General features: G+C 44.1%; 1 protein-coding gene across 1 annotated transcript in view; it reads left to right on the top strand.

The window, feature by feature from the left end:
• The window catches only part of LOC142217985 (protein shisa-9-like), a 96,014-nt gene that overhangs the window by 50,167 nt on the left and 23,414 nt on the right, over positions 1 to 22,433 (top strand). Inside the window, exons 2-3 of the mRNA XM_075286352.1 lie at positions 13,599 to 13,720; positions 16,609 to 16,758. Coding sequence (XP_075142453.1) covers positions 13,599 to 13,720; positions 16,609 to 16,758 — 272 coding nt within the window. The remainder of the gene's footprint in view (positions 1 to 13,598; positions 13,721 to 16,608; positions 16,759 to 22,433) is intronic.

Raw genomic sequence — 22,433 nt, 5'->3', positions numbered from 1 at the left:
ATTGTGCTGCATAATGTCAGTAAGATGGATGGACAGAACAGTGGCGTAACTAGGAACGGCTGGGCCCCGTGGTGAACATTTGACATGGCCCCCCCCCCGACCGACGCGCACCAAAGAACCTGACCGAATCCCCCCCCCCCGCATTCCTGCCTTCTGTATTATGCCCCATAGTGGCCCCTGCACACATTATTATGCCTCATAGTGGCCCCTACACACAATATTATGCCCCACTGTGGATACCCATGAACAATTATTATACTCTGGGGTCTTTTCAGACCTCAGAGTATAATAATCGGAGACCGAAGGGGGATACCAACATAAAAAAACAGTTACTTACCTATCCCTGGCTCTGCTGCAGTCTTCGGTGGTGTCGGCCATCCTCAATGACGTCACATGACCCGAACCTGGCCAGAGAGGTAAGTAACATGGTTTTTTTTATGTTCCTTACCTCCCCTGGACCTCTGATTATTATATTTGTGGAGCCCATGGTGTCACTTATCAATCCTGGCCACTGCCAGGATCGGTAAGTAAATAGGGCCCGTTACCGGCTGGAGTAACTCCAGCCAGTAACGGCCTATTAAGAAAAGAAAAAAAACGCAGCAGTAGCTGCTGTCGGCGGGCCCATAATGTCCCGAGCCCTGTGGCAGCCATTACACCTGCTACTCCGGTAGTTACGCCACTGGGACAGAAATAGGGACAGATAGAAAGACAGATAGACAGATAGTAGACGACCATAGCTATAGACACCAGGACCCTGGTGGGTGGTGGATTATGATGTCTTAACAAGCTTGGCTTCAGATACTGCTGTCTGTACATAATCTCATCATGGAGACCGAATCATTACCGCAGTATAATAGGGGATCAGGCATCACCGCTGTATGATCGGCATCACTGTTGTATGAGATGCTCTCAATGTATTTGCTAGAGGGATTCTATTGACAAATATAAGTGGACATAAGACTAATCATAAGGAGAACTTGACCAAGCTGCAGCAGAGAATAAGGGACAAAGGGCATTGCACATCCTATACAACCACATCGTAATAGCTGAGTTTAAGCCCAGATAACCCATAGAGACCATTTGATACAGACAGCAGACTTCAAGTGCTTTCTCTTAAAGCAGTGGTACTTCAAGAAAGGATTGAGCACTAAGAAACAAAGGCATAGAACATGGTAACACTTCTTACATAATCCCATATGGCTCCTTAGAAGAGGAGAAATTCATGTGTCTCATGTCTTTTTGGATGCTTCCATGATGTAGGCAGAGAAATGGTCATCATGGAAGATAGGTCTTACACAGAAGACAAGTGGTTGAAATTCAAGTGATAGGTATGAAGTTTTTCCAGGAGACCCTTAGGTCATCATGGGCTTCGTTGGGGAATCATTAATATTTTCACATCTACATTTTTGTGGCTTGAGAGTGGCTGGAGAGTCTCCTTTTATTCAAGTTAATAGAAGCCAGATATTAAAAAATGGTCCAAAATTTACTACTGCAATTACGACTAGAAAGTGGTGCATCTAGTTTGAGCTAAAATTTTCAACTTACTAGACATGTGAGTGTAGCTTCTTAGAAAAAAAAGGTGTGGATTAAAGAGGACCTTTCACCATTTTTCACACAGGCAGTTCTATATACTGCCGGAAAGCTGACAGTGCGCTGAGTTCAGCACACTGTCGGCTTTCCCGATCTGTGCCCGGTGTGAAGAGCTTACGGTCCAGTACTGTAGCTCTTCTATGGTCAGAAGGGCGTTTCTGACAGTTAGCCAGAGACGTCCTTCTGCCTCGCGGCACCAATCGCGCTGTGCAGTGTGAGCGGGGAGGAACTCCCCCCTCCCTCCCTGATAATGCTCGTCTATGGACGAGCTGTGTGAGCAGAGGGAGGGGGCGTTCCTCCCCGCTCCACAGCACAGCGCGATTGGCACCGCGAGGCAGAAGGACGTCTCTGGCTAACAGTCAGAAACGCCCTTCTGACTATAGAAGAGCTACGGTACCGGGCCGTAAGCTCTTCACACCGGGCACAGATCGGGAAAGCCGACAGTGCGCTGAACTCAGCGCACTGTCAGCTTTCCGGCAGTATATAGAACTGCCTGTGTGAAAAATGGTGAAAGGTCCTCTTTAAATGCAGCAAGATAAATAAGGTATGTTAGGTGTATAACATCAATAAGCAGGGTAGCAGCGGGCAAGTCCATCTTCCGATTCCCATTTTTCGATCATCAAAAATAAGTATACCACCAGCCTTGATTTGGCACATAAGCAAGGTACACTAGAAATGGAACAGACAAACATTAGAGATAAGGTCTATAATACCCAATAATACCCAAACTGGTACCAATAGAGGAAGGGCAGGCAACCTAACTTTCAGGATAAGGGAGAAGAGGGAGTCTTTCTGTGCTTGCCCTACATAAATATCACGAGAGGTCCCATACATCCTGATGCTTAAAGGGGGTCACACCAGTAAAAGCCTTGCTCTCTCCAGTCAATTCATATTCTCCCTATGCAGGTGTGCTTCAGACTGTAAGTATGCTATATTAACCTATTTCCCATAACCTGGGCAGCTTCCTGTCAAACAACCCATAAGTGAAATCAGTAAACAAGAATAAAAGCTTTTTTTCCTGGATGGGGTTTGGTCACAGCTATTTATTAACAGTTTTATTATTCAACAATAAACATAAACACATTTACAGCACATTTGGTATATAACATAGACAGTTGAACGGTTTGCCAGAAGCTGGCATCTTGCAGGCAAACCCACCTTCCAAGCCCCCTTCGCCGATCACAAAATAACCCAGAAAAACCACCACAGAGGAGCCCTTGACAGGACTGTGACCCACACCCAGCAAAATGCTTGTTTAATTCTGTCCTGCAGGCCCAAAATAGAGATATCAGCGCCAGTATATCATTGAGCTATTGAGCTGACCTCCATCCAGTCTCATCAACCTGCCCTTATCTCTGTCTAACTGATGGTGCTGTATAGAGATGGGCAAACCTCTCAAGATTAGTTTAGTGTCCCGGTTTGATGGCTCAGGTTCCCAGTTCAGGACGAGCAAGTCTGGTATGAACCACATTTTAAACTAGCTTAAAACACAGTGTAGAACACTATTAGGGCCAATTCACACTGGGTTAATGCGCTCGCATTCTGGCACGTATACACCCCAGAGTATAATAATTGTTCATGGGTGTCCACAATGGGACATAATACTGTGTACTGGGGCCAGTATGGGGACATAATACTGTGTGCAGGGGCCACTCTGGGGAATAATACTGTGTACTGGGGCCAATATGGGGACATAATACTGTCTGCAGGGACCAATATAGGATATTATAGTGTGCACAGAAGTGCGGGGGGGGGGGGGGGTGCGGCGTTAGGGGTCAGTTGGTCGAGGTCTTCAGCGTCGGTCGCGGGGGTGCCCATGTCAAAAGTTCGCCACGGGGCCCCGCCATTTGTAGTTACGCCACTGCTGCCGGCGCCTTCGTCTCCACCTCGTGGTGCACAGCGCGGCCTCTCCTCTGCTGCATCTAGCCTGCCTGCGGCTTAACCCTTTGCCCCAGCACTCTCCATCAACCTCTGGGCAGCTGAAGTCCTCTCCTGCACGACATTTACCCCAGCTTCCTCCTCCTGTGATGCCCTCTCAGCCTCATCCAGCCTCCTCCCTGCCTTCAGGCCTCCAGCACCATCCAGCCTCCAGGGGATCCAGCTCTCCATCTGTGCCAGAGGTTAGTTTGGTTGCCCGGACCCCTCCTCAAACTGCCTCTGGGGCTCCCACTGTGGTCTTGGGACAGGCCTCTGAGGCCCTTCCACTGCCGACCCCTGCATCTGCGTCCCCCATTTAGATATAGGGGGTGTCAAACATTCTGAGGACTCTGACATGGGGGATTCACTGGCACAGCACCCCCAGACCCTGGCGGGTCGCACTCCTTCCTCCTCCTCACCGACTGCCTTGTCTCCTCAGGCTTGCCCTGCCAGTCCCTCTCTGCCTCCATCTTGGTTGGACTTTCTACCTCAGTTGTCTACTAAACAACATCTTAAAACTATGGTCACAGAAATAAACTATGGTCAGAGAAATTACAGCGTCCTTCTGATCTGAGTTTGCCACGCTGCGCAGCTATTTACACTCTATTGCTACTTGGGTGGAAACGCTAGAAGATAACCATGACACCACCAAGGCATATGTCGCATCTCTGCATGATACTTCCACTGATCAGGCCTCGGCAATTCGTGATATGCAACGCCATTTGGAGGACCTTGATAACAGGGGTTGACGAAACAATATGCGTGTTAAAGGACTTCCTGAGGCTACTCAGGCTGAGGACTTACATGTCACCTTAGAAGCAGTATTTAACTCTATCCTTCAGGAACCACTGACCCACAAGAATAAGCTTGATAGGGCTCACAGGGCCCTCTGCCCCAGGGATTCCTCCTCTTCACCACGTGAAGTCATCTGCTGTGTATATGATTTCTCCCTCAAGGAGGCCATAATGAGCAGGGCATGGAAATTTAAGGACTTTGACTTTGATGGGGCCAAATTGCAACTTTATTAGGATCTCTCCCTCATCATGCTCCAGAAGCAACGCCATCTCCATCCTCTTTTGCAGACCCTTTGTGAGCAACAGATCCCTTATCGATGGGGCTTTCCCTTCGCATTGATTGCCCGCAGAGACAGCTGCTCTGCTATGCTTCATTCCCACAGTGACTTGTCCACCTTCTGCAATCTCTTGGGTATCCCCATGCCAGAGCTGATTGACTGGGAACTGGGAACTCCACCTCCTCCTTTGCCCCCAGTATGGCAACGCCCAAGCGCCGTTGATCATCTCCTGGAATGTCCAAATCTCAGAGGCCTAGCCTGGAGACTGTCCATTGAAGTGGTGCTCTTGGTGCCGCTTTACCTTTCTCTGCTTGACTTTTATATTGTGCTTGCATTTGTTTGCTTGTTTTTTTGCTTTTTTCTCTTGTAGGTCTGTTGGTCCCGTGGATCCCGCATATTTTTTCTTTTGTTCTTCATAGTGCAGGACAGGGTGGGGTGTCAGTGGCTCCTCATTTTGTCTTGGAGTTTCTTGACCCTCACTTTGGTCTTTCAGGTCACTTCTCCCCTTTGAGGGGATATTGTATCTCTCTGTCTTTGACCCTGTTTACTGACTCCTCTAGTCCGCTGGCTAGTGACTTAGCCTCGCCCATGATATATTGTATTATGGTATTCTCTGCTTTAAAGCTTGTTCTTTGTTTTTGTGGTCTTTATTTTGCATTTGTATTTGGACCAGATTCTCTGTCTGGTCTCGTGCTTAGAAATCGTCCCAGTGTATAACCTTTAGGGAAACGCAATATAAACTCTTGATGCACTGGTATCACACCTCGGCTCTTCTTCATGCTCTTAACCCTGCACTCCCTTCAAGGTGTTGACACTGCAACACTGCGGTAGCTTCATTATTTCAAATTGTTTGGTCTTGTCCTCTTCTCCTGGGTTTCTGGGGAAGGTGAAAGCTCTGACGGACGCACTCTTCATACAGGGGGTCCCTTTAGATCCCCTCCTATATTTATTGAACCTCCCTCGTAGACACCTGGGTAGCAAGACTTCCAGACTTTTTCTCCATCTTTGTACAGCTGCAAAAACCCTTATTGCAAAACACTGGAGGAGTGTCAACTCCTCCTCAGGCATTGAACTTCTGGCTTGTATTAAGGATGTGCAGATCCTTGAATTTATCACTGCTAGCCTCAATAATACACTGCACGCCTTCCACTCCGTTTGGTCACCCTGGGACGCTCACTGTGCGCTGCCTGGCTTTTAATCTTGGATCTTCCTCCCCCCCCCCTTCCCCCTGTCTCTGTATGTCTGTTGTTACCCCCTTTTGTTGTTCTGTTGCTGTTTTACACCTGTTTTGGCTTTGGGATCTGGCAGTATCGCCTTTCCCTCCTACTCTTGGTACTTCTTTGCCTTGCTTTTTACTTGTATTGTTAAATATTTTTGAAAATTTCAATAAAAATTACAGTTGAAAAAAAAAAAGACCAATTTATTAGGCAAATGTGCGTGCCCATGATTTCTTAAACACACTGTTAGGATGGGCCGGGGTCTCCACTGTGCTGCATGGAGGCCCCTGGCCTGCTCTGTGTCCAGTGCTGGAATGGTGCGGCTGGTCTCAGCAGGGGGTAGGCTGAAGCCTCCACTTGAGTCTGCGGAGATTCCAGTTTTCCTCTAATGCTGAGACCAACACTTACGCAGTCGGGGGGTCAGAAGCGGGCCAAAGCTATTTAGGCCTCATTCTGGCTCTGGTTATTCGTTTACTCCCACAGTATCAGCTCCCTAGCGATGAGCCTCTCCTATTTTCCTCCTTGCTCCCTGTCACCTGTCTCCTGCCTCCTGTCCCTGTACTTGGATTCCCTGGATTGTTTGACCTGGCTTGCTTTACAGACCTTCTCTCAGTGATACTCATTTGGCACCTTCCTGACCTCCCGTGTATGATCTTTGGCTTTCTCCTGACCGCCCTTTTTGGATCCTGATTTGGCTACTCTACTGACCTCCTGTGTAGGACCCAGCTCTCCTGACTTTGCTTCTGCCTCTTCCCTCTGCAACCATGTGACCTCCAGTTAACGACTCGGCTTGCTAAACTACAAATTTGCTCCTTTTGGTTTCCGCGTACCTTCCCTGGATTACCTTCCTCCACTCCTGCCTTCCTGAACCATCCTGCTCTTCTGGACTTCACTCCAAGGTTAGTGTCTGGGTATTTCTGAGTCCTCTTACTTGGGGTTCGCTGGATTTGTTTCGCTTTCTGGGCAGTTGCAGATCTGGGCCCCGGACTTTTACCAAGTCCAACTCCACCATCAGGAGCTCTAGCAAAGAACTCCAGGACCTGGTTTTGCTCTGGTTGGGAGAGCGTAGCACACCCAGGACTGTTTTTGCCTCAGTGATTGGGGACTCTAGTTGCCCAGGACCTTACAGAGCTGTTTGTTGCATCAGATTCTTAAAACATACATTGCGGTTTTACTGCATAAAGCAATGGGTTTGTAGAAAAGTTAGCCCATTTTAATGGCTTGTAAGTGTTAGAAGGGCTTATTGTTATTTGTGAGACAAATTTGTGGCTGTGAACAAAGTTGAAATGTGATGAAAAGTAAGAAATTATCTGTGATGGTATCAGGTGTGAAATCAAATTATTTTTTTTCTTTCTATACCAACACTGTGGTAGTGGCACAAGCAGTATGCTATAGTGGCCGCAGGACATGTCTGCCTGAGTGGTGGTAGCTGTGACAACATGAGTGGCAGGGCATAATATGATGGACCATGCCACAGGACATGACTGCCTGAGTGGTGGAAGTGATGGTACTGGTAGCTATTTAGGAGTAGCATCAGCAGTACAGTAAATGGAAGATGATAATAAAGGGAGACGGTGACACTCCCATTCAGAGACATCAGCAGGAGGTGCTTGAAAATCCTCAAAGATCCATGCCTGATTCATTTTGATAAAGATATTTTATTCCACGCTACCTGTGGACAGTTTAGGCGTTTCAATGCCATTGACAGCACTGAATACCTTCTTGGCCACAAAACTGCCATGGCAAAGTGGGCCAGCTCCTTCCACTGCTCCCTAGAATTCCATGGGGTCAGAGTTATCTACTGTTCTATAGGTAGACTCTAGGTATGACTGTACCTGCTGGTGCAGCCAGTGGGTGTCAGTTTCCTGTTGTGGCTCGGGCTGGCACTGTAAGATGAACAATATGTGCGTCATGATCTTCCAGACACTGTACTGGGCCTGGCTGCTACTGCAGCTTTTATTCCTCCCGACATTTGTGACACCGGTGGAGGAGGCATTGGCTCAGTGAGATGGACAGTGGCAGAGGCTACCTGGTTATGACTGATAGTTGCAGTTCGCTCCAAGAAGTAGGGAAGAATTCACCCATTTTGTTTTTACAGCGAGGGTCTAAGAGCACCGCCATCCAGTACTTATCCCTTTGTGTGATGCAAATAATACACTTTTCACTGTGTAAGCATCGAAGCATACAGCCTGCCATGCTTGCCAGTGTATATGCAAACCCAGGGGCCTGCCGTGGTTGATGTTATTGACCTGGTCCCCATCATCATCATCATCATCTTCTTCTTCTTGAAATAGCTGCACATTTACTAACATCTGACATTTTAAGGGTGCTGATAACGTGCACCTGAATAGAAGTGGTTCTGCAGGGCTGAGGAAGAGAATTCTAGCGGGGGCGGTGGAACATTTTAAACTCGGAGGGGAGGGACAGACAGATATAGGTGTAGATAGAGGACAGGCTGTAGTGGAGGGTGAAGAAGTGAGCTGGGGGATATTAGAACAGGTGATAGGGAGATCAATTTGTACAACCAAACAGTATAAATTAATTTGGGCATAAAACTTCAAGAATGCACATTTCTCGAAATAAATGTGTGAACCTGGATGTCAAGTTAAAGTGTATGTTCACAAATGCCAGAAGCCTAGCACACATACTGGGGGAGTTTAAGGCCCTTGTTTGAGAAGAAAACATTGACATAGTTCATGTGACTGAGACCAAGGCTAGATTCCTCACATGAGAGGTCTATTAATATTTAGGGTTTTACACTCTTTCTCAAAGATAGGGTTATAGGGAAGGGAGGTGAAGAGTATATATGTCATACACAATGTACAACACAGGCAGGTACGGTGATCTTGATGGGAGATTGTAACTACTGTGAGAAGGTGACAGGCAGAGTGCTGGAGTCCAGATATATCAGTCCCAGGTTTCTGACATATGTGTGGTCCAGGGGGATCTGGAGTAGATCTTGGCTTATTACTGGGCCAGAAAAAAGCTGCAGATCCTGTATTGCAGTGCAGTTCCATGGAGTGAAAAGAGGTGTGTGGTTCTGTCCTGTAACCCTGAATCTGGTCAGACAATATTGTGATTGTTTTGTTCATGTGGCTGGAAGTAGGCCACACGTATACGTATAGTTAGGTTATCAGTTCTGTTTAGTTAGTTGCTCAGACGAGCAGGTTTTTATTTTGTTTTTGCCTGAAGTTAAGGCTGTATTTTGTTTTGCTCATTTTGTGTCTGAAGTCAAGGTTTATTTATTTTCTTGTTTTATTCTAATTTATTCTATTTATTTGCTGCATATTTTGTGTGCTAACTTCCCCACACTACCCAGATATTGACTGGGGTCATGGTCCTGCATCATCTGCAAAGGGGAGGAAATTCATTAATTTATTGCAAGACAATTTTATGGACCAACTTGTAGAAGATCCAAGTAGTGTGGATTTTCTGCCGGATCTGATAATTTGTAATAATATAGGACTTGTTAAAACCTTGGTAATAGTGACCATAATCTTATCAGATTCCACTTAGTTTTATAAAAAAAAAAAAAAAAAAACCTCAAAGGTAGGGAGGGAAAAATCCCTCAATTTAAAAAAAAGCCAACTTTCCCAGGTTAAGGGCTTCATTTCTATACATAGACTCGAAACAACTATTGTCAAATAGTGATATAGAGGTTAAGTAGGAGACATTTAAAGGGTAACTCCCATTTTATTTATTTATTTATTTTGCTTGGGGGGAGTGGACATTTTTGTGATATACTTTTATTACTCCATCTATTAAACTCCGTAAGGACCACAATATGTTTATATACGTCCCTCGCTAAGACGCTTTAAATCTCTGCGTGACATTTTATACCAGAACTCTATAGCTATGGTAGACATCTATCAACAGAGTGCTTAATTGGACAGCCCTAATCATGGACAATTAACCTCTTAAATGCTGTCGTCAATTGTGTCCATGACATCTGAGATGTTACTTTCTCTTTTACTCCTGTTTGGTTATAGAAGAGCTCTCCCGCAGGAAGATCTTTGGAGCTTTTCAAATGCAGTGGCAATCAGGAGCCTTCTGATGCCATCCAGGCCTGCCAATGCTAATTTCTTGGACCTGCCTGTGGCAGGGCTCAATAGTAACACAATGATTTTACCATAGACTGCAATACTGCAACTGCTAGTTCAAGTCCCCTAGAGGTGCTAAAAAAAAAGTAAACAAATGAGTAAAATTTATATTTAAAAAATATTTTTTTTTCAAATATATAAAAATATAAAAACTCTAATCATCCCCCTTTTCCTAGATCACATGTAATAGTGATTAAAAAAGATTGGTTATCCCCACATCTGAAATTGCTCACAATATTAAAATAGAAAAATATTTATTCCTTTCACTGAATGCTGAAAAGGGAAAGCAAATAAAGAGTTAACAAAAAGTGATCAAAAGTGGGTATACTGATATTAGTATCATATGTGTAAGCCGATGGTTGGTAAGGTGCTGGAGGGTTGTACATCTCACCCAGATTGCTCAGATGGGTGAGATGGTAAAAGTCCAAAAAAGTTATTTCTCAGCAAAACAGCAAGGATTTGCTGAGCATTGTTTAAGTGCTCTGCACAAGGGCTGGATTTTTAGGGAATGGTAGGTAGGCTGGTAGTGGGACTTACCATTCCCATCCCCTCCAGTCCACACCTTGTGGACACTCATGCAGCAACTCAGTTGTACAGAGTTTTCCTTGTTCACGAGGCATAAGAAGTCTGCTCTCCTAGCAGACTGGGTCAGAACTTGTCTGGAAAGCCACAACAGAGGTTGCTACTGCTGGAGATGAACTTGACAATATGAATTGATTTCTATTATTAATTGAGGCAGCCAATTTATGGTTAGTTAAAGCCTGGACGGGCAGGTCTTTTGTATTTTCTTTTGGTACTGCATATTCCACTGTTTGTGAGACTGAATAAAGCTCAACATTTGGACTGTTACCTTGGAGTTTGTGTCAATGCCAGACACCCAGAAACCCCAGATCCTGACAATGATTACTGTATAGTGGTATATGCCGGCTCTACACAGTTCTGCAAATACAGGACAAGAACAATGTTATGACTTACAAGTGATGTCGCTGACTGTTCATTCACATTTCTCATTTCACCCATCTGGACTGCCATGACCACTGCTTCCAGCTGTGACTTGTCTCTGTAAAGTTTGCAGCACAGACATCTTTGGCTCCTCAATTTCCTAGGCACCTGATCCATATTGTCCTCACACAAAGTAGCATTCTTGCTGCTACCCCCAACTATAAAATATGTAAACTAAAATCCCCCTGGAAATGAATAAAACCCTTGTGTGCCCCCTTTAATAATAGTGCATCTAAATGAATAATGATCCTAATTAATAATGTCCTGTACACACCCCTTAAATCATTAATGACTGAGTACCACCTAAAATTAAAGGGGTTGTCCGGGATAACTACTTTTTTAATATGAGTCTGGGGAAGGTGAACAAAAAACACTCACCTGTCCCCGATGCTCTGGTGTCTCCCAGTGTGGTCAGATCATGTTGCTCTGGTGTTTTCTTCTGGCAGAAGTACCTGCCGGACATGACCTCAGTGGCTTAAGGAAAGGGACATCACAGTGCAGCGCGGACTTCCAGCCAAAAGAAACACTGGAGCAGAAGGACCGGAATATACTGGGTGACACTGGAGCACCGGGGACAGGTGAGTATGGGTTTTTCTTTTCACCTTCCCAGGCCTCATATTAAAAAAAATGTTATCGCGGACAACCCATTTATTTTGACTAATTCTCCTATTATTAGTTATATCCTCTTAAATCTCCTTGTATAACTTATGCCCCGGATTTCCTCTACATAATTATTACTATCCTAAATTACTCCCATAAATAATGCCCCCCTTGTATTAGGAATGCCTATTAATAACTTCTTTGTATTAACGTGATTGTCTAGGAATTGGACAAACCACAGAGGAGACTGGGGTAGGTGAAACATAAAACATATATTATATATCTTACTCACCTGTCCCCTGTACTCTAGTGTCTGACACCACTGTCAGTTTGAGCATGTACCATGCCTTTCCAGCTGTAAGTCCTGTGCCATATGTGACTGCTGAGACCAATCAATAGCCTCAGTGGGGGCAGGAAAGAACCCAGTGATGTATATGTGTGACATCACCAAGTCCATTCCAGCCACTGCTGAGGTTACAAACAGGATTTACAGTGGGGAATGTGCGGCACATGCCTGATACAAACAGTGGACAATGGAGTGCCGGGGACAGTTGAGGATATATTTTTGTTTGCTTTTTTCACCATTCCCAGCCTCCGCTGCAATTTGTCCTTGAAAAAGGACCTTTCATGTCCTCTTGCACATGCGGTTTTATATACTGCTACAAAGCCAACAGTTGGCTTTCCTGCTATGTACCCCAGGGCTCGAGATATCAGTGCCGTTAGTTTCGGCAACAATCTCTCCCACTTTCAGAAGGGTGTTCCTGACAGTATAGACTTGTACAAGGGGGAGTTCCTTACCACCCAGTGATGGCGCTAGACAGTGCAACAGGATTGGGCCATGCTGGGAGACACCAGAGCACCGGGGACAGGTGAGTGTTTTTGTTCACCTTCCCCAGACTCATATTAAAAAAGTGGTTATCCCGGGCAACTCCTTTAATTTTAGGTGGTACTCAGTCTTACGAGCTACTTGCTATTAGAGAAGAGAAAGCAACAGATGCTTTCTCCTATACTATGCACTTTAACTGCATCGGTGTCATGCAGACGCTGATACAGTTAATTTGTAACTTATGTTACAGCGGTGGGCCGCAAGTGTCACTGGGCCCGGGTGGGCCTGTCTCAACAGCTTTGCCTACTGTGTCTTCTTCTCTCTTCCTGCATTCTATAGCAAGCTGGTAGGTGGGCTTTGACAGTTTGATGAACAGGACACTATGAAGTATCACAATAGATCTAGACTTTGCATTTACCTTGAGAGATTTTTTAATGTGATTACTAGAAATCTAATATAAATGCAGATCAAATAATATGCACAGTAAATGTATATTACATTACACAAGTTTGTATAGAACACTCAGTGTTATCTTTGTGTTTACATAGGGAAGTAACAGATGGAACCTTTATCAGCAAACTGCTACAAGCTGAATTGATTGTTGTGGCGGAAGAGATGTACATAACAGTTAGAGCACTCAACCCCCTATAGAGCAGTTAGTCACTCCATCCATCCTACCTATCAGATACAGGCCATGTTCCATAGAAATCCTGTGTAAACAATATGAGGAATAATCGCACATAGCAGGAAAACAAAATAGCATTTTGCTAAAGCAGTGTATTTAGGAAAACTTGTGAATGTCCATAAGAATAGGATCCTTGAGATGGGAATTCTCCTTTAAGGTAAGATATGATAAAGCTATATACATATATAAATATCCAATATAGGAAATATGAGGAAAAGATATTCCCTGTAAAAGGGGGTTACTCCCTCCATCTGAAGAAAAAACAGGTTTAATCTCAAGAGCCAACAAGTTTCTTCATTTTGAAGACTAAATCTGTGCAGTAGTCTATCCTAGGAGCTGGTCACAGTAGCAACAGCTGACAGCTTCAAATAAGGATTAGATGCCTTTTTAAAGAGAAATAGCATTGATGCTTATGGAGATGCGTAGATTTTCATGGCCTTTCCCATCTCATGGTTGAAACTGGATAACTATTAGAGGGCTTCTTTATGATCTAAGCTTTTTGTTCACATATGAAATATGCTACTTTTTACTTATTTATGTTATTATCTTTAAAGTAGTATTTATTAATGTTGCATTATTCTGTTTTTAGGACTCTGGCAGACCTACTCAAGCAACCACCCCAGGTTGACTTCTTAAATGATGGGCATAGAGGTAGTGTACAGGTTCAGATAACAGAGGTTATACCAAGAATATCACCACGGAACAGCCTAGGTAAGATGTAAATTATGTAACATTATGCATTCATAATGCATTCAGTTTTCATTAATCTACTGTATATGGACAAAAGTATTGGAACACCCACATATTACATCTTTAACTGTTACTGTGAGATCCCAATTTAAAATGACCAATTGTTTCACAAATGTTTGTAAAGTCAAGCTGTATGGCGATATGCCTGATCTTATACATCTGTATCAATAGGACTATGCAAATAAATTCTCATTGGCAAAAAAAATTGCTATTATCAATTTTTTGGAAGGTAATGCCCTATAGATTAATAACTGGTTGTCAAAGAAACCTAAGAGCATATTCTGGGATTAATAGCCAAGACAGTATTACTCCTCCCAAAGGAAACGGCTATTTCAAGATTTTTGCCTCTCATCAGTAGGGTACTGGCTGGCTGTGGGAGAGGTCTCGACATGGGTAAGAAGGGGAGATACAGTAGAGGGACTTATTAGACCATGAATGTCTTGGTTAAACACTTGAATTCAGTGAGATGTGTCTCAATACTTTTGTCCATATAGCATAGTCAAACTTACTTTACATTAATGCATGTAATATATTAAATTATACTGGTTGATTATTTTCAGACTCATTTTTTTAAGTAAAGTGTGTACACTTCTCCTATAAGGAAAACGTTTGTTTTTGTACCGTGTTAGCCAGTGGGTATGAAATATAAAAAACAAAAAAACTTGAGAGTCTTCAGTAGTTGATACCTTTTTTAATGGCTAACTAATAATGATGACAGATTACAAGATTTTGAAGCTCTTGGCTTCTTGCTCAGGTAAATTTAAAAACAATTACCTAATTTACCTGAGGAAGAAGACAAGAGCCTTGAAAGCTTGTAATCTGTCATCATTATTAGTTAGCCATTAAAAAAGGTATCAACTGCTGAAGACTCTCAAGTTTTTTATATTTCATACACTTCTCCTATAAATACCTGGGGCAGAAGAGACAAGCCAGTGCAGTATTCACTTTTGCAGTGTATCTCCACTTTCTCTAGTACTTCCATCCTGCTGCCCCAGTATCGTCCCTTCTGATGCCCTTAATAAGTGTCATTCTACTGCCGGCGGTGTCCAAAAATATTCTGCATTATTCCTAAAATAGTGTCACACATAGTGAAAGCCAAAAAATGTGCTACCCATGCTGCCCCCTAAAATAATGCCATATAGGCAATGGGGCAGATTTATTGAAAGTGTCTAAAAGTTGGCCAAAGCAACCAATCACAGCACAGCTCTCATTTTGTATTCTGCTCCTGAAAAATTAAATTTTAGTGTAATAACTACTCCCTAATGTGCTCAAACATAGGGACATATGACTAATGTCCTAACAAATAAGGTCCAATTTTATGCCTTAAATGGTATTGTAGCACATTTTGCCCTCTAAAATAGCCATTACTCCATTTGGGTGCAAAAACATTATTGCATTAGTTTTCTTATGGTTGCCATATTCTGTCACCTGTAACTTTTATATATTTCTGTGTATGGGGATACATAGGGTGTATATTTTTTGTTGGGCCAGTTGTATTTTTTAGTTTGGGAGTCTATGTCTTTTATTTATCAGAAGTGAAACAGCAAAAAAACGTCAGTTTGGCACTTTTGATTTTTTTCCCTTAATGGCGTTCACCATACAAGAAAGATGTTTTTATAAGTTTGTAGACTGGGCATTTCCAGACACAGGGATACCTAATGTGTGTGTGTGTGGTTCACAGTGATTAGGTACTTTTATGTGTTCTAGGGAAGGGGAGGGCGATTGGAATTTTAAGTACTTTTTTTTTTTTTTTTTGGATACTGTAATTTTTAGATTCACTAGGAGTCTAAAATCCCCAGGGGGTCTGATCACTAAGCACACAGAGGTGCACTGTGCTGTAGGTGTAACAAACTGTGCACCTGTGTGTTACCCCTCGTTCACATCTGCGTTGGTATTCTGTTCGGCGGAGTCTGCATGGAGACACACACACACACACACACACACACACACACACACCCCGAACGGAATATCAAATGCATTTGCAAGCGGTGAGCAGTGACAGCACACGTTCCTCATAGACTATAATGGGTCTGTGTGCTTGTCACCAGATCTCTGCAGGGAACATGTGGAGAGGAAATTTACTTCACAATCTACTTTCCTTTCTGCATGGCTCATGCGGAGATCTTGCGGCAAGCACACGGACCCCATTATAGTGTATGGGGTCCGTGTGCTTTTACTGCACAGTGCTTGAAAACACGTTCAGTAGTCCATTTGGGGGGTCCCCATGTGGACTCCCCGAATGGATTACCAAATGCAGATGTGAATGAGGGGTTAGTCACATGAACATGGACTGATTTTCATACATGGTAGTAAGTAGAATGAATGACATTAAGCAAAGACCTAGAAAACTGTGAGAAATTGATGCAGAAAGTATATTGGTGAATTATAGAACTTTTCATTGTACAAACAATAACATTTGTCTCTTAATATCAATCTGAAACTGGATGATCTTTGTAGTCTAAGGCTCCACATAGCGAGCTGCATCCAAAATACGTGACAGAATCTCTTTTTTCAGCAGCATTTTTCACAGAAAGTTCTCAGAGTTTGCCTCTGAGGACTTTCCCCCACTATGATACATACACCTACAGAAATGCCAGCATTTCTGTATAATTGACAAATTGCGATATACTAAAATGCTACAGTTTTTGAAATCTTAGAATTTCCAATGTAGATATTTTTCTACAATGTATGGATGGGATTAGTTAGAATCCCATCCACTGCATTTCAGCTGCAGCCAAATCATGGTGTTTTTGCAACGTTGGCCCCGGCTTTTTAGGTAAATAAATTTTATACTATGAAAATAAAAAAAGTTCATGTTATCTCTTTTAATGAATGTCTAATTCCAATAGATCACTCAATTTTCAACAACATGGGTTTGACCTCCCCATTGGTTCCCCAAATTGGTGTGTCCCTAGCTCATAACAACAAAGTACAGTTGACTTCTGGGATTCCTTTGCAAGATCAAGATCTCTCTAAATATGCCTCAATAAAAATTACTGGTAAGTGTTAAGTTGAAATAGGTAAGTTTTAATAAGAACCAAAAAAGTTTGTCTCGTACGGTAATTGTTCAAGCGAGTATTACTGTTTCAGTAACTAAATCTTATTAATTCTGTAATAAAAGCTGTCACCGTACTTTCTAATGGTTTTAGGATCTCTGCTTTTGAGAACTTTTGTTTACTCATGATAGGTTCACACTAGTGTTGGGGTTTCAGTTCTTTGTGTCCAATTGGGTACCCAAAAAATGGAAACCCAATTCACTTAAAAATCAGTTACCTGAGAAATCTGCAGACCCGCTAGTCCGCTAGTTTTTGCAACAGGTTTCTGCTGTCAGCATTTTTCAAGTGGAATGGGGAGACGGAATCCCCAAATAGTCACCCAACGCAGGTGTGACCAGAGCCTTTCAGAGGTTAGGAATCTGCTGTATGCACAAGTGTATGGCTGATAACAGCACTGATAGGTAGGATCTTGGCATACAATTTCAAGCTGATTTATAGTGCATATTCCATGTTGAAATCCACCACTTATTCATTTAAATGGCTGCCGGTTTGTCTAATTAGCTGTGCACTTGGTGAATCATACTGTACATACTGTAGGTAAAACACATATTAACTAATTTATCATAGCTCACATGCCAGAAAATGTTTTTATCACAAGTCAGAATTTTTTGTAACATTGCGACTTTTTAAGTTTTGTGCACTACAACCACTTTCATCCAAGGGTGAGGGCAGGGCCATCAACTCCATCAGATTTGCTGTAATCTACATCAGTTTTCTGACTGTTTTTCAGGGCCAACCCTAGGCTACAAGGTGCACTGTGCAGAATTCCTCTTTGGAGCTCCCACTCCATTTACAATCATTACATATTACATTATGTCCTGCCTGTCTGTTTAATGTGTTCACTAGACAAGCTCCTGGTGCATACTTTACACAGACACACAAAAAATGCTGTATCAATTTTTTTTTCTTTTCTTTTTTTTTTTTATACTAGACACTATTGCATAAAATAGTGCAGTCCAATACTCTATCATGTAAATGATGGAGTCTGACTCTGTTTATAGAGGACCTTTCATGTCCTCATGCATATATGGTTTTATGTAACGTTAGAAAGCCGACTGTGTGCTGAATTCAGAGCACTGTCAGCTTTCCCGTTATCTTCCCCAGGACATAACAGCACCGATAGCTCCCCAATATCAGAAGGGAGTTGCTCATAGCCTAGCATCATCGATGGGCTGTAATGAATGCCAGTACAATGACAGTACAATGCTATGTTAGAGTACAGTCAGGGGGGGGGGGCATTCCTTAAAGCCCAGTGATGATGATAAAATAGATTGGTGGGATGTAATGTGAAATTATTATTATTATTATTATTTTTTTTTTTTTATTAATATTTTATTTGTTAGCCCCCTAGGAGTCTTGAACCCCATGGGTCTGATCACTAATGCAATGCCCAAGCAGCAGTTTACACCCACACATATAATTTTTTGAACCCACTTAATAGTTTTAGGAGTGCATGTCTCTGATGCCACAAAGTGGCCGCAACATATTAATCACTGAAATTGCATATTTCTTTAAAAAATTTCACTTTGCACATTAATTTTTGGGAAGCATTTTTAGGCTCAAAATGATAATATCCCTTGATTAGAGATGAGCGAACACTAAAATGTTCGAGGTTCGAAATTCGATTCGAACAGCCGCTCACTGTTCGAGTGTTCGAATGGGTTTCGAACCCCATTATAGTCTATGGGGAACATAAACTCGTTAAGGGGGAAACCCAAATTCGTGTCTGGAGGGTCACCAAGTCCACTATGACACCCCAGGAAATGATACCAACACCCTGGAATGACACTGGGACAGCAGGGGAAGCATGTCTGGGGGCATAAAAGTCACTTTATTTCATGGAAATCCCTGTCAGTTTGCGATTTTCGCAAGCTAACTTTTCCCCATAGAAATGCATTGGCCAGTGCTGATTGGCCAGAGTACGGAACTCGACCAATCAGCGCTGGCTCTGCTGGAGGAGGCGGAGTCTAAGATAGCTCCACACCAGTCTCCATTCAGGTCCGACCTTAGACTCCGCCTCCTCCGGCAGAGCCAGCGCTGATTGGCCGAAGGCTGGCCAATGCATTCCTATGCGAATGCAGACTTAGCAGTGCTGAGTCAGTTTTGCTCAACTACACATCTGATGCACACTCGGCACTGCTACATCAGATGTAGCAATCTGATGTAGCAGAGCCGAGGGTGCACTAGAACCCCTGTGCAAACTCAGTTCACGCTAATAGAATGCATTGGCCAGCGCTGATTGGCCAATGCATTCTATTAGCCCGATGAAGTAGAGCTGAATGTGTGTGCTAAGCACACTCATTCAGCACTGCTTCATCACGCCAATACAATGCATTAGCCAGTGCTGATTGGCCAGAGTACGGAATTCGGCCAATCAGCGCTGGCCAATGCATTCTATTAGCCCGATGAAGTAGAGCTGAATGTGTGTGCTAAGCACACACATTCAGCACTGCTTCATCACGCCAATACAATGCATTAGCCAGTGCTGATTGGCCAGAGTACGGAATTCGGCCAATCAGCGCTGGCTCTGCTGGAGGAGGCGGAGTTTAAGGTCGGACCTGAATGGAGACTGGTGTGGAGCGATCTTAGACTCCGCCTCCTCCAGCAGAGCCAGCGCTGATTGGCCGAATTCCGTACTCTGGCCAATCAGCGCTGGCCAATGCATTCTATTAGCCCGATGAAGTAGAGCTGAATGTGTGTGCTAAGCACACACATTCAGCACTGCTTCATCACGCCAATACAATGCATTAGCCAGTGCTGATTGGCCAGAGTACGGAATTCGGCCAATCAGCGCTGGCTCTGCTGGAGGAGGCGGAGTCTAAGATCGCTCCACACCAGTCTCCATTCAGGTCCGACCTTAGACTCCGCCTCCTCCGGCAGAGCCAGCGCTGATTGGCCGAAGGCTGGCCAATGCATTCCTATGCGAATGCAGACTTAGCAGTGCTGAGTCAGTTTTGCTCAACTACACATCTGATGCACACTCGGCACTGCTACATCAGATGTAGCAATCTGATGTAGCAGAGCCGAGGGTGCACTAGAACCCCTGTGCAAACTCAGTTCACGCTAATAGAATGCATTGGCCAGCGCTGATTGGCCAATGCATTCTATTAGCCCGATGAAGTAGAGCTGAATGTGTGTGCTAAGCACACACATTCAGCACTGCTTCATCACGCCAATACAATGCATTAGCCAGTGCTGATTGGCCAGAGTACGGAATTCGGCCAATCAGCGCTGGCTCTGCTGGAGGAGGCGGAGTCTAAGGTCGGACCTGAATGGAGACTGGTGTGGAGCGATCTTAGACTCCGCCTCCTCCAGCAGAGCCAGCGCTGATTGGCCGAATTCCGTACTCTGGCCAATCAGCGCTGGCCAATGCATTCTATTAGCTTGATGAAGCAGAGTGTGCACAAGGGTTCAAGCGCACCCTCGGCTCTGATGTAGCAGAGCTGAGGCTGCACAAGGGTTCAAGCGCACCCTCGGCTCTGATGTAGGAGAGCCGAGGGTGCGCTTGAACCCTTGTGCACACTCTGCTTCATCAAGCTAATAGAATGCATTGGCCAGCGCTGATTGGCCAATGTATTCTATTAGCCTGATGAAGTAGAGCTGAATGTGTGTGCTAAGCACACACATTCAGCTCTACTTCATCGGGCTAATAGAATGCATTGGCCAGCGCTGATTGGCCAGAGTACGGAACTCGACCAATCAGCGCTGGCTCTGCTGGAGGAGGCGGAGTCTAAGATCGCTCCACACCAGTCTCCATTCAGGTCCGACCTTAGACTCCGCCTCCTCCAGCAGAGCCAGCGCTGATTGGCCGAATTCCGTACTCTGGCCAATCAGCACTGGCTAATGCATTGTATTGGCGTGATGAAGCAGTGCTGAATGTGTGTGCTTAGCACACACATTCAGCTCTACTTCATCGGGCTAATAGAATGCATTGGCCAATCAGCGCTGGCCAATGCATTCTATTAGCGTGAACTGAGTTTGCACAGGGGTTCTAGTGCACCCTCGGCTCTGCTACATCAGATTGCTACATCTGATGTAGCAGTGCCGAGTGTGCATCAGATGTGTAGTTGAGCAAAACTGACTCAGCACTGCTAAGTCTGCATTCGCATAGGAATGCATTGGCCAGCCTTCGGCCACTCAGCGCTGGCTCTGCCGGAGGAGGCGGAGTCTAAGGTCGGACCTGAATGGAGACTGGTGTGGAGCGATCTTAGACTCCGCCTCCTCCAGCAGAGCCAGCGCTGATTGGTCGAGTTCCGTACTCTGGCCAATCAGCGCTGGCCAATGCATTCTATTAGCCCGATGAAGTAGAGCTGAATGTGTGTGCTTAGCACACACATTCAGCTCTACTTCATCAGACTAATAGAATACATTGGCCAATCAGCGCTGGCCAATGCATTCTATTAGCTTGATGAAGCAGAGTGTGCACAAGGGTTCAAGCGCACCCTCGGCTCTGATGTAGCAGAGCTGAGGGTGCACAAGGGTTCAAGTGCACCCTCGGCTCTCCTACATTAGAGCCGAGGGTGCGCTTGAACCCTTGTGCAGCCTCGGCTCTGCTACATCAGAGCCGAGGGTGCGCTTGAACCCTTGTGCACACTCTGCTTCATCAAGCTAATAGAATGCATTGGCCAGCACTGATTGGCCAGAGTACGGAATTCGGCCAATCAGCGCTGGCCAATGCATCCCTATGGGAAAAAGTTTATCTCACAAAAATCACAATTACACACCCGATAGAGCCCCAAAAAGTTATTTTTAATAACATTCCCCCCTAAATAAAGGTTATCCCTAGCTATCCCTGCCTGTACAGCTATCCCTGTCTCATAGTCACAAAGTTCACATTCTCATATGACCCGGATTTGAAATCCACTATTCGTCTAAAATGGAGGTCACCTGATTTCGGCAGCCAATGACTTTTTCCAATTTTTTTCAATGCCCCCGGTGTCGTAGTTCCTGTCCCACCTCCCCTGCGCTGTTATTGGTGCAAAAAAGGCGCCAGGGAAGGTGGGAGGGGAATCGAATTTTGGCGCACTTTACCACGTGGTGTTCGATTCGATTCGAACATGGCGAACACCCTGATATCCGATCGAACATGTGTTCGATAGAACACTGTTCGCTCATCTCTACCCTTGATACATTCCTTGAGGGGTGAAGTTTCTAAAATGAGGTTACTTTTGAGGGGTTTCCATTGTATTGGTACTTTAGGGGCTCTGCAAATGCAACATGAAAACTATTGCACCCACATCTTCCCTCCAAAAGCCAAATAGTACTCTTTCCATTCTGAGCCCTTGCATGTTCCAATACAGCAGTTTACAACCAGATATGGAGCATTTCTATGTCCAGGAGAAATTGTATAACAAACTGTTATGTATTTTTCTTCTTTAACCACTTGCAAAAATTTAAAATATGGCGCTAAATGGACGCTTTATTGGAAAAAAAGGTAATTTTTCATTTTTACATCCCAAGGTTAATAATATCTGTGAAACAGCTGTGAGGTCAAAATACTCACTGTACCCCTAGATACATTCTATTAGGGGTGTAATTTCCAAAAATGGGGTCACTTTATTGGGAGTTTATATTGTACTATATATTATATTGGTACGTTAGGGGTTCTGCAAATGCAA

The sequence above is a fragment of the Leptodactylus fuscus genome, chromosome 9 (assembly GCF_031893055.1).
Source record: "Leptodactylus fuscus isolate aLepFus1 chromosome 9, aLepFus1.hap2, whole genome shotgun sequence".
NCBI classification, from domain to species: domain Eukaryota; kingdom Metazoa; phylum Chordata; class Amphibia; order Anura; family Leptodactylidae; genus Leptodactylus; species Leptodactylus fuscus.
This window is presented reverse-complemented; position numbering and strand designations above follow the sequence as displayed.